Source organism: Nicotiana tabacum, chromosome 14, assembly GCF_000715075.1.
Source record: "Nicotiana tabacum cultivar K326 chromosome 14, ASM71507v2, whole genome shotgun sequence".
In the NCBI taxonomy this organism is placed as follows: Eukaryota; Viridiplantae; Streptophyta; class Magnoliopsida; order Solanales; family Solanaceae; genus Nicotiana; species Nicotiana tabacum.
Genome location: NC_134093.1, coordinates 49,291,788 through 49,304,725, shown reverse-complemented (window position 1 = coordinate 49,304,725; position 12,938 = coordinate 49,291,788). Strand labels below are relative to the sequence as shown.

General features: G+C 37.8%; 2 protein-coding genes across 2 annotated transcripts; one reads left to right on the top strand and one right to left on the bottom strand.

Annotated features, from left to right (window-relative positions):
* Positions 1–337: 337 nt before the first annotated feature.
* LOC107825205 (type IV inositol polyphosphate 5-phosphatase 7) lies at positions 338–5,930 on the bottom strand. Its single transcript, XM_016652031.2, has 13 exons — positions 4,959–5,930; positions 4,736–4,823; positions 4,187–4,252; positions 3,987–4,077; positions 3,771–3,875; positions 2,890–3,679; positions 2,585–2,778; positions 2,229–2,337; positions 1,969–2,117; positions 1,540–1,795; positions 1,014–1,091; positions 748–937; positions 338–610 (listed from the first exon to the last, which is right to left on the bottom strand). The coding sequence occupies exons 1-10, from the start codon at positions 4,986–4,988 to the stop codon at positions 1,573–1,575; spliced, it is 1,845 nt and encodes a 614-aa protein (XP_016507517.2). The 5' UTR covers positions 4,989–5,930; the 3' UTR covers positions 338–610; positions 748–937; positions 1,014–1,091; positions 1,540–1,572.
* Positions 5,931–8,727: 2,797 nt separating this feature from the next.
* LOC142168934 (uncharacterized) lies at positions 8,728–11,220 on the top strand. Its single transcript, XM_075230110.1, has 5 exons — positions 8,728–9,501; positions 9,628–10,038; positions 10,125–10,271; positions 10,497–10,589; positions 11,119–11,220. The coding sequence occupies exons 1-5, from the start codon at positions 8,728–8,730 to the stop codon at positions 11,218–11,220; spliced, it is 1,527 nt and encodes a 508-aa protein (XP_075086211.1).
* The last annotated feature ends 1,718 nt before the right edge of the window (positions 11,221–12,938 follow it).

The following is a 12,938-nucleotide window of genomic DNA, read 5'->3' as shown; positions in this document are numbered from 1 at the left end:
AGATAAATCCAACTACAGAATTATCCCTAGCAGTAGCAGACACTGGAATCTGTAAAGCTAAAGTCTTTGGTTCTGACACAGCTAAGTGGTAAACAAAAACTGAAAATTTGCTATTACAGACAATAAAAAAGAAGAATGTGAACGGTATCCTTCCAAGAATAAAGTATTTCTGAATTTGAATCATGCTTTCCCTCCCAATATGACTTTAACTGTTATCTCTGTAAAATTTGTCTATTACTTTATCTTTAACCTTACAGAGAAAGAAAAAAAAAACAAAAAAATAGCAGACAACAGGGCTAAGGGAGTAACCCAAGAAAAGCGACTTTCAGGTAAATCATTGGCAAAAGACAGTGGAGGTGTTTCAATTAATAAATCTTTTACTATCACGTTTGCAATTGAGTATACATCAGATGATTCAGAATCTCTCTTCATTTCATTAAAAACAAAAAGGGAAAACTCAAACATGATTATTTTTCACTCATGTCCTCATGCTCTTCTTGTCATTGAATCTCTCTATCCTATTCTTAACTAATAAAAGAATCTTGGAACAAAAATCATTGTCATTTTCCCACTTGGCAGTCCTTTTTAACTGATCTTGGTCTAGTTCATCCTGCAAATAAATTGAAAAAAGAGGTACACATTTAGTAACCAAAAACATCATAACTACAGCTAATCACACATAAGTATAGATGATGGTTATAAACCAGCTAATAATTTCTCTAGAGATATAAAACTGAAGTGAATTACCTTATCACAACAGAAGAAAGATGATAACCATGCCAAAAGAGACACTGCCAGTGGGAGTTTGTTAATCAAACAGTCGATCGAGTTATGCTCCTAAGTTCTACTGAAAATGTTCATTTGCAACGAAAGAATGTATAGTCCTCCTCCACGTTGCTTCAAGTTAAGTTAAGTCATCAAAATTTTGAATATACACCTGGCCAAAGAAAGAGGACGGATATTTTTTTAGAAAAAGTGAAGGTAAAACTTGCAGAATCAAGAAAAGGACTAACCTTTTTCGGTTAGTGGGATAAGGACGGTCCCAAGCACCCTTCAGGTTTGAGGTTAGTCAAAGTGATTCCCGCCTGAATCTGGGGACCAAAAGAGAAGCATGATAAGGACCATGCAATAGTAGGTCCAAATGAAAATTCAGAGGTAAAGACAAATCCGGAGAGACCAAGGGACACGATATCAAGAAATAGTACTAGTATCTACAGCAGATTCAAAACATATGCTAAAAACAAGAAATTAATTTGCTATTGGATAAGAATCCTATGAAGAATCTGCATAACTTATAACAAACAAACATTTTATGGATGGTTAACTTTCTCCACAGAGTGATAAAGATCAGTTAAGAAGTTCGGAAGAAAAAGAACTGAGCTTTTCTTTCTTCATAAGCCGCTTCATGCCAAAATGTAACCGAGAGGAGTACTTTATTTACCAAATCAACCATTCCATGTAGAGATAGAAAATTACATCCACATAAATAAAAGCAGTCGTGAATATAAAAATGTTCCTAGAAAGAAATAGGGAGCATACCAAAAGCTGAGGTTCGGTATCATCCATTCTCCATCAAAAGAAGCAGAGTTCTGTATAACCGTGTGAGTATGGCAACAGCTCTTCCACCTCAATTCTTGAGCTTGAACAACTCATGCTTTTCCTCAATCTGCTAGGGACCGACTCCACTTCAGCCCAAAACACACTGGAAACGGGTCTATGATCTGAAAATCTAGACTCCCCACGAACATAAGATAATTGTTGAAGCCCACCTCCATGCCACAATATCCGATCACACCTTTATACAAGACAGGGAAAAAATCAGTTCTAGTCTCAGACAGATAAATTAACCATTTTATTGATAAAGAATGCATCGGCATTTATCTTGTTCACTTATCTTAATACTTCTGCCTATGTGCTATTTTTAGATTTCATGAATGAAGTTGACATTTATAAAGGAAAATCTTGTACCATGCAGGTGTTCGTCGTTTCTCTTTTGGGTGCATGTCATCTCCTGAATACCTATCTGAATTCCTTGAATATTTATATGTCGGTGGGAAATATATCTTTCCTTCCTTCCATCCCACAAAAACCCGACCTCGTCTCTGTTCTATACGCAGCTGTCAAGGAAACTCAAACAAGATTAGTTCAAAATTGTCGTATGATGATTTCCAAACTGAATTTTAGAAAATAAAAGTTGGACAAAAACTCTACTCCAATTGTGAAAATACCTGGTCATTTTCCAACAATGCCCTCCAGTTTTGCATCTCAACAAGTGCTTTGGCAGAACGGTACGAGAGTGCAATTCGATAATTCAGGTCCCCGAGCCAAATAATTCGGCTAAAGAAAAAGGATAATCATTTAGAAAACATAAATATTACATATCTCAGATAAACTCAAATGGACAGTAGAAATTCACATTGTTCACTGTCACGACAAAACAAGAGAATTTGTTCCTTATGTTCTACAGAACTAATTATATAAACTTTATTTATTCCATTTTCCCGCTTTAATGATCTTGATTTTAACATCAGAATTTAGGAGACAGCAACTACAGTTACTTGTACAGAGTAAATGGTGGTCTTACTCATGTTCAAGAATAGTTTCAGGGGACTTCTCTTCATCCGCACCATTTACTCGCGGAAACCTTGTTTTCTTTAGGATCTCCATCACATCTGCATTTCTGCGTAATTCATCACCTTCTTTCTGACCAGAGGTTAAGTGAGTGCACACAAAGCAAAAGCTTGTCTGATGCAACAGCATACTTACTGAAATAGATCCCTGCAAAACCGCACATGGAATAACACGTTAAGTAATGTATACTTTTCCAGATCAATAGGAAGAAACACTTAATTCAGCCAAAAAGAGCAATTCTTTTCCAATCAATATTACCTTATTTCCAAGGTAACCCATCAACCCTCTGCCAACACATGATACTTTCATATTTCGGACATGCTCCCTCAACTCACTTCGCACCCATACAGTGAGAAAAATGCCAACCATCTGTTTACTGGCTACCAAACAGTATCTTGAATTTCTGGGCAATCTATTACCATCTTCACCCGTCACAGGTGAATACAAAACAGTACTTGGTGAATCTCCAGGACCATAATCTTCGTCTGAAGAGCCCCATCTGGAGAAATCACTTGGCCTCTGTCCCCAAGAGTAGTCACTTGGCCTATGACCAGATGAATAATCACTTGGCCTGTGACCAGAGGAATAGTCACTTGGTCTGTGACCAGAGGAATAATCGCTCGGTCTGTGACTAGATGAATAGTCACTTGGCCTGGGACCATAGTCACTAGGTCTGTGCCCCCATCTTATGTTAGGATCAAAATCACTCTGTCTATGTCCAAAAATTACTCGATCACACACGCTGTATCGTCTATCAAGGCGAGGTTGTGAGATGGATGGATCATTTTCCATTCTCCAGCATTGAGGAGTCTGGAATGAACGACGAGGGAATAAGGATGATGCCTTGCGTCTACTTGACCCCTCAAAGTCAGCATTCCACTCAGCAATTGGATCTGGGACAGGAGAAGGAGTATAGCAGCTGCTGCCTCCACTAGTACCAGGACCATTGTTAAGTGTCTTCCGGATCAGAGATAGCCATTTCTTGGCAGGGCCATTGTCTTCAGCGCCAAGAATATTACCAGCATTTAGAGGAACTATTTCTTGAAATCTGAGTGTAAACGCAAATTTTTGTTTCAGTCAGCTACTGTAAAAGGACAAAACCTGTAAGAATACGTAATGACAAATCTAGAACTTCATACCCAAGTACATAGATATCTGCAGGTGGTGCTGAATGAAGCCAATCATCTAGATTCAAATTACTCGACGGTGATTTTCCACCCACGTTCCATGTAGCTACGAAAACGCTGTGCCAGGAAGGGATAAAGAGAGCATCAACAAGAAGGAAACACAATCATGCTTTTAGCCCTTTAGAAGAAAAGTCTGGAATGACTTGGAGATTTATGAAGAGCACAAACCTGTAGTTGTGTACATTTATAATCTGAGGGTGATCAAGATCTGCTCTTCCTCGTCGAGGACGCTCCATACTCCGACTCGAATTTGATTTCTCTACTTATTCGAGAGGGGCAAGGTGACATGAATTAATCAGTATAGAACAGACTTACATATAGATTGGGAGTTATATTTCATTTACATTCACCAGTACCCTGTCACTAACCTGTTATGGTTTTCTTAATTGTGCAATGCTCCCTCTCCGAGGTGCTCGTTCTCCACTCATCACCACCTAAAGTAAGGAGGACACACATTTATGCTTCAAATCACAGTTGAAGGGTAGGTAAAGTTGGTAAAATCAACCAAACTCTAAGTAACAGAAATAGAAATGATTGAATTTGACTTTATCTTGGTGGCATTTTTTTAGGAAATGTAGCCATTGATTTCAGTAGGAGATAGAGAAAAAGAATAAATTATGACTTGTAGAAATTTTGTGATTACCCTTACAATTTCACATTATAAGGCAAAAAACTTCAACATGTGCTCCAGACAGATAAATATAACCTTCCAGAATTTAGGACATGAAAGACAAAACATGAGATTTCCCATCTAACCACCCACCCCTCCAAAGCAAACAAGAAACAGAAAAAGAGAAAACAATAAAAGATTCACCTAAATTTGTTAGCAGTTGCCAAGGAGAAAACCCCAATTAACAAAAACTAACCAAAGAAAAAGAGAAGAAAGAGAATAAGCACAAAGGTTGAGGAAATCCAACCTCCATAAACAACTTCATCAGACTGGAATTCTTCAGTTTTGCCCTTAATATTGAACCACTTTCTGACAAGTTTCTTCGACCAGGAGAGCTTCAGACGATCAAAGCAGAAACAAAAAAATGTCAACTTGGAGGAATGCAAAAAAAAGAATTTCTAAAAATTACAATTTCCAAGAAATGAAAGCAAAACAAAAAAGAAGAAGCTAAACACAAGTAATTCATTCACCTTGCTTTTCTTGGAATTTTCATCTCTCATTGTTTCACTATTCCTTCATGCACCCTTCTTTCTATTCTCCCCCACCTTCTACTTCCCAAATTATACTTAGAATCATACAAATTAAGATCAGAAATCAAGAAAGCTCAGAAATTAGCAAATTGCAAATGGGCACTCCTCAAATCTTGCTCTGATTACAAGAGAAGTTCAATTTTCAAGCATTACGTGAATCTCTAAAAGCACAAATATTGTTCCATTCTTGGCCAAAACCACTCTTCAGCTATATCGGTATTCCCTTGTTTTTAACACAAAGATTACACTATATAGAAGAAAGAAAAAGGGGGCTTGAAACCAAAAACACAATGACCAAGAATAGAGGACAACTACACTACTTTAAGTTAAGCACAAGACAATGTAGGCCAAAAATAGATATAAGAAATAAAGAGAGAAAAAAAGAATGAGAGAGAGAAAGTAAAAGGAGGGGTCCTTCTCTTCTTTCTTGAACTTAGTAACAGCAACAAAGTAAAGAATTTGAACAGAATAAAGTGCACACACAATCACACACACTGAAGACTGGTTTCTTTATTTTTTAAATTTTTTGTTTTCTTTGCTTTTAGTATGTTTCACCCAAAACCCAATGCCCCATATGTCGTTTTGATGTGATTGGAAGTATAAAACGACTTGGTCAGCTACACTAAAGATGTGCTGCCATTGGTCAGCAAAAGGTTGAGAGGGTAGAAGATCTGGTTAGACTAATACTACCCCATCTTTAGAAACAAAATTTCTTTGGTCTTACAAAAATCAAAGTTAAAAAATAAAGGTACTTAAAGAAGGCAACTAAAGATAAAGGCACAATGTGATGTTGTTGTTGTTGCAGTAATTGTAGTACTATTCTTTATCACATATTATTGCTATCTGTTTTTCCTTTTTTATTTTTAAAAATTTTATGTTTCCTTAAGTCTGTTTGCTTTTGATGTTTCTTCTTCTTCTTGGTCTTTGTTGTTAATATTATATACTCCTATGCAAAGGAATGTTTTAGGGAAGAAGGAATTGTCAATTGTTTGTGAATATAGGAATGCTTCTCCAACAGGCTTTCTGGGATTTAATACTCTCTTTTTTTTGTTCTTTGTAATAAAACTATTTGGGATAATGGCATTTTTGTTATCTTTTTATGGTAATAATGTAGTGTGTGAATCAATGCTCATAGTAAACGAGAAGATAACGAATCAATTGTAAAGAATTAAGTACTAACATTTCGAAGAAGTCATACTCTGATGGGAATAACGAATAGCCAAAAAAAAAACAGCCAGCGAATTTGTGCAAGAAATTTTATGTGAATCAAATTCATCGAACTTTGTCTCCATGTTGCTAACGTAAACTGCAAATACAATGATTGTTTTAAGTACAACGCACACTACTACTTTGTAGTAATGGATGCAAAATAAATATAATGTGTATCTATTTACCAAAACTGTTTGACTATATAATGGCTCAACTACCATTCGCCCAAAGATGCTGTATCCTTCAAGTAACAGTACAATAGTGAGGAAAAAATAAAAGGTTTTGGGCAGAATATGGTTGCAACCTTAACTAAAACAAGGACTAATGAGTAAATGACAATTATCTTTTCAGAAACTATTTCCTTGTAAAGCATTTAGAACCTTCAGTTGAGAAACCAGGTTTTAATCAAACAACATGGAGAAAAAAGAAAAGGAAGATAACATCATTGATAAACCGTAAAAAATGCATTTTTTCGAGTGTACGTTTATCTCATAGCGTGTGAATACGGGAGGTTAAATGAGTTTTTGTAATGAATTATGCTCATTACATGCATTATTATGTGTAGGAGCGAGTTGGACGAAAGATGAGCAAAACAAGTTGATTAGGGACCAAGAGACAAAAGAAGAAATTTGCTCGTTCACTCTCGTGTGCACACAAGAGACTGAACAAGCTAGCTGAGGGGAGCTTGAACAAAACAATGGATTGAGGCAAAAAGGCATGGAAGTGCACGAGAGACCTAGAAGGAAAAGAAAAGGAGAAGAATTTCGCTCGTTCACTCTCGCGTGCGCACGAGAGAATGAACGAGCTAACCTAAAAAGGTTGTTCCGAAGTTGGCTTGTATTATTTCGCCCCATGCAAACCCTATACCATATAAATAGTCCTTAAACTCACTTTTGAAGGGGGAGATTCGATCTAAGAAGGCAAGAACACGCCAGGAGCAAAGCGGAGAATTCTTCTACGAATTTTTCACTTTCCTCTTTCAATTTTTCATTATTGGATATGAATTTTAGTATTGTAGTTTTACATACTATTATGAATAGCAAATTTATTATTTAGGGTTTTGATGGAACCTTTTGTTCGATAAATTCTTGTTTTGTTTTTATATAGTTAAGCCGTTGAATTTCTCTACTTGTTCAACTACGTGTTTATTGTTGTTGATTGAATGACCATCAATTGACTGTGCATATTTAGTGTGTATTGCTTGGAAAAGAGTCCACATTTAGGTAGTTGTTGAACAACATCACTCCTAATGTTTGTGAGGAATCAATACGGAGGGTCTAAAGGTGGGATTAGGAATAACGAAACCTTGGTCTGATCTTAGTGAGTGGTAGCGTAGTTTGAAAGAATATGTCTAGTAAATTATGGTAGTTGCTCGAAATAGAATTACGACACCCGAAGTACTCACGACCGATAGAGAATACTTAGGCGATATTATAGGAGACGTAGAAGGAAGGATTCCGACAATCGGAGAAATTATAACTCTAGGCCTCCTTAGTCTTATCTCCAATCCTTAGCATCTCTAGTTATTAATTGATAAGTTATGTGTCTTGTTATGTTTTGATAATCTAACAAACGTAATGTTAAGAACCAGATGGGGAACCTGCTCCACATCCTCAAAGTTCTCAAGATCATCAAGTCTCAAGTCTGGGACATGTTCCAACACTCAGAGTCAAAGAAACAACAGAGGGAACAGATAGACATCAGTTCCCTTGATGACTGTACCAGTCAACTCCCCACAACTGTAAAGTGGCTTCAACTGTGCCTCAGCACACACACAACAGTGTATACAGTGCACCAGTCACTTTATGGGGAATGCCCTTGTATCAAACATGCTTACATCATTCGAGTGATGTCACTTATGTAATATTAACATGAAGCAAAGGCAAAACGTCACACTTGCACATTCCAGAATTCATCAAGCTCCCTCTCAAGTGTGTTGCCAATCTGCAAGTGACATTCAAGGTGTCAAGAATAAAGAACAACATAACGAAGGACCTATTTCCTACATCGAGTCATTATATGTCCTTAGTTGTGTTGTACCTTTGTTAAAGTGATTTACTTGTAATTCCTACTTAGCTTAGTTAGAAGCATTGTGTTGGAAACCTTTTGTAAAACCATAAACATTGTGTTTGTGTCTTGGCTAGAGTTAGTCGAGTTGTAAGATTTGTAATAGAGTTATTACAAAGGAGCTTGTAATAGAGTTATTACAAGTTAGCGAGGGATTATGAGGTTAATCCCTAGGTTATAATAGTTTGTAATCTGAAGTTTGCTCAGTAGTGAAGTTAAAATCCTACGAGTGTAGGTCGTAATTTTTAATCCCGTGAGCTGGGAGTTTTCCACGTAAAACTCTATTGTGTTGATTATTAACTGTTGTGTGTGTGTGTTCTGTGGGAACTAATAGAGAATCTGGTTCTCTATACAATTTGGTGGACCCTTATTTTGTATCAATTGGTATCAGAGCAAGTTCTTTCTATCACGCTAACACCTATAAAGGATCCTCATGGCTGCTCCACCAAACTTCGAAGAAGGTCAATCCACCTACATACCACCAAGATTCAATGGCCAATACTATGGATGGTGGAAGACAATGATATGTGATTTTATTATGGCTGAAGATTCAGAGTTCTGGGATGTTATCTTTGATGGTCCTTTCATTCCTCTAAAAACCATTGGGGAACCAGAAGTGACAGTTCCCAAGTCTAGGAAGGAATACAGCGATGCTGACCGCAAGGCTATAGAGAAAAACTTTCGAGCAAAGAAAATCCCTATTTGTGGCATTGGGCCAGATGAATACAACAGGATTTCTACTTGTCAATCTGTCAAGGAGATCTGGGAAGCTCTCCAAACAGCACACGAAGGGACAACTCAAGTCAAGCAGTCAAAGATTGATATGCTAACCACTAAGTATGAACTTTTCAGGATGAAGGACGATGAGTCCATTCAGGACATGCACACTCGCTTTACCTCTATCATCAATAAGCTCCATTCCTTGGGAGAAATCATTCTAAGGAACAAACTTGTCAGGAAAATACTCAGCGTATTACCTGGTTCCTGGGAAAGTAAAGTAAATGCTATCATGGAGGCAAAGGATCTACAAAAGCTAACAATTGATGAACTCATTGGTAATTTGAAAACTTATGAAATGAAGAAGAAAAAGGATCATGAGAGAAGAGAGCCCAAAAGGGAGAAGAACATGGTCCTCAAGACAAACAACAATAAATCAAGTGGTGAGGATACTGATATGGCTTACTTGACAAAGAGATTTCAGAAGATGGTCCGCAGAAATTGAGGTATTCCAAAGAAGGGCAACTCCAACAAGCCAAGAGGATATGACTTATGTCATAAGTGCGGGAAGCCAGGACATTTCACCAAGGATTGTCCCCTCCTCAAGTAAGACCAGTACAAGCACAACATAGATAAAACAGCCAAGAGGAACCCGGTTCCTAACAAAAGATTTAAAAGAAAAGAAGCCGCTGACAATATTGTGAAACTAGCTCTTGCTGCATGGGGGGACTCTTCCAGAGAATCTGGAGAAGATGATGCACAAGGTGACACCTCCATGATGACAGTCGAAAATGAAGCAGCTGATTATGATTTCATCTTTGCCCTGATGGAAAAAACTGACGATGATGAAGATAATGATGATGATGAGGTAAACGTTCTAGACGTTCAAAGAAATCTGAAGTCTTACTCTCAGAAAAAGCTTATATCTTTGGGAAATATTTTAATTGACACTTATTACAATCTTATAAATGATAAAAATGCCTTAACTATAGAGCTAGGAGAGGTGGAAAATGAGAGAGATAATTTGGTAGTTGTAGTGGCCGACCTAAAAGAAACTATCGAGAATCTAGTAAAAGAAAAAATGTTATGATTAAAAAGGTTGAAAACATAAAGAATGAGATAGATGACTCGTTAGTAGTCGTCATGGACCTAAAAGAAACAATAGAGGAATTAAAAAGGGGAAACAGTTCTGGGACTGTCCAAAAGGGGAAGGAAGTTGCAAGTGAGGCATATATTAAGCTTGAAAATGAACTTCAATATGTGAAATCTAGTCTGTGTGCTAAACTTGAAAGAAACAGACAACTTTAAGAAGATCTAGGCAGAGTTAAAAATGACCTCAAAAAATCTCTAAAGTGGACCTGGTCCTCTGATACAATTGCTGCCATGCATACAAGTAATAGTGGGAACAGGCAGGGAGTCGGGTTCCAAAGGAAAAAGACTCCCTACAATTCACATAGCAAATATGTTACTGTCCCTGATAACTAGCTTTACACTTACTTTGGCAACACTGGTCACTTTAAAGAAAACTGTAAGGCTAGAATTCAGTCCCAACAGAGAAACAAGGTGTTTGTTGAAAAGGTAACTATTACTAAGGAACCTGGTCCCTCCGTTAAAAAACGTATACTGCCTGCCTGGACAAAAAGAAGTTTAATTCGACCCTTTCCTCACTACAAGGGATCCAAACTTTTTTGGGTTCCTAAGTCTAATGGTACATGGATAGTGGTTGTTCTAAGCACATGACTGGAAGCATCGATGATTTCATTTCACTCAAAGCCCTACAAGGAGGGAGTGTGTCCTTTGGCAATGGCAAAAAGGGATACATTCTGGGAGTAGGAAGAATTGGGAAGTCACTCACTCACTTAACTGAAAATGTGTACTATGTGAGCGGCTTGAAATATAGTCTACAGAGTGTTTTCCAAATCTGCGACAAATGAAACAAAGTGGAATTTGTGTCAAAAGTCTGCACAATCACAAATCTTGTGACTAGTGAAGTGGTCATGATAGCAAAAAGATACAAGAACATTTATGTTGCTAATTTTGAGTCCCTTGAAAATGGGGATCTCACTTGTCTGAGTGTTGTTGATGATGATGCTGAACTATGGCACAGAAGATTGGATCATGCAAGCTTTGCTTTGCTGAACAAACTGGTCAGGAAGGACCTGGTTCGGGGCATGCTGATGTCAAGTTTCAAAGAACACAAGGTGTGTAATGCATGTGTAAAAGAAAAGCAAGTCAGGTCTTCTTTCAATCCCAAAAAGGAAGTAAGCACCTCAAGGCCAATTGATCTCCTCCATATGGATCTTTGTGGACCTACGAGGGTGCCAAGTAGAGGAGGAAAGAAGTACATTTTTGTTATAGTGGATGGCTATTCTAGATACACCTGGACCTTGTTCCTCAAAACCAAGGATGAAACTTTTCTAGTGTTTGTTGCTTTCGTGAAGAAGATCCAAGTGAAGCTGAGCCACAATGTTGCGTGTATAAGATCTGATCATGGCACAGAGTTCGATAATGCAAAATTTGATAAATTCTGTGCTGAAAATGGCATAAGTCATAATTTATCAGCTCCAAGAACAACTCAACAAAATGGTGTTGTGGAGAGGAAAAAATAGGACTCTTGAAGACATGGCGAGAACAATGTTGATTGACAGTGGCATTGCTAAAAACTTCTGGGCAGAAGCAGTTAACACTGCATGCTATTTGGTGAATAAGTGCATGATCAGGTCCCTCATGAATAAGACTCCGTATGAACTGTTGAACGAAAGGAAACCCAAGCTAACACATTTGAGAACATTTGGCTGCAAATGTTTTGTCCTCAACAATGGTAAGGAAGCTCTTGGAAAATTTGATGCCAAAAGTGATGAAGGAATCTTTCTGGGCTATTCATCACAAATCAAAGCATACAAAGTCTACAACAAAAGAACTCAATGTGTTGAGGAAAGCATATATGTGATCTTTGATGAATCACACCACCTACGTGGGAAAGATTCACATGATAAGATTGATCAAGACGGAGAGTAGTCAACGGTCCCTGGTGAAGTCATTGATATGGCAAATGGAAAGGCTGACATGATGAGCTACGTGAAGGAATCAAATGATGATGATACAGCTGTATCCCCAGCTGATGTAGAGGAACCTGGTTCCTCGATCACAACAACTGAAGCTGAGAACGGAGTTGCTGATGTTGTGCAAGAAACCCCAGATGTTGAGCTAAGAAGCGGGACTCACATCAACTGGGTCATATTCAGAAGTACCTGGATCCTCTCACAATGAGATTCAGGTATCTAACTGGAAACACAAAAGTTTACACCCTCTTCAAAATGTGATCACTCCTCTCGACTTAGGGATCCAAACTAGATTGAAGTCGAGAAACTCACTTGCCTTTTCAGGCTTTCTCTCTCAAATTGGGCCCAAAAATATCAAGGAAGCATTGAAAGATGCTGACTGGATTACTGCTATGCAAGATGAACTCCATCAATTTGAGAGGAATAATGTATGGCACCTGGTTCCTCGACCTGCTGACAGAACTATTATAGGAACTAGGTGGGTATTCAGAAACAAACTTGATGAGTTTGGGAACACAACAAGGAACAAAGCAAGGCTGGTAATTCAAGGGTACAATCAAGAAGAAGGGATTGACAATGATGAAACTTTTGCCCCAGTTGCTCGAATGGAGGCCATCAGAATCCTTATTGCATTTGCATCTCATATGGAATTCAAATTGTTCCAAATGGATGTCAAAAGTGCATTTCTGAATGGCTTTCTAAAAGAAGAAGTCTTCGTCAAGCAACTTCCTGGCTTTGAATGTTATGAGCATCCTGAGCATGTTTTTAAACTCGATAAGGCCTTATATGGGCTGAAGCAGGCTCCTCGTGCATGGTATGAAAGGTTGTCCAAATTTCTCATAGAAAATGGTTTTACAAGAGAAAA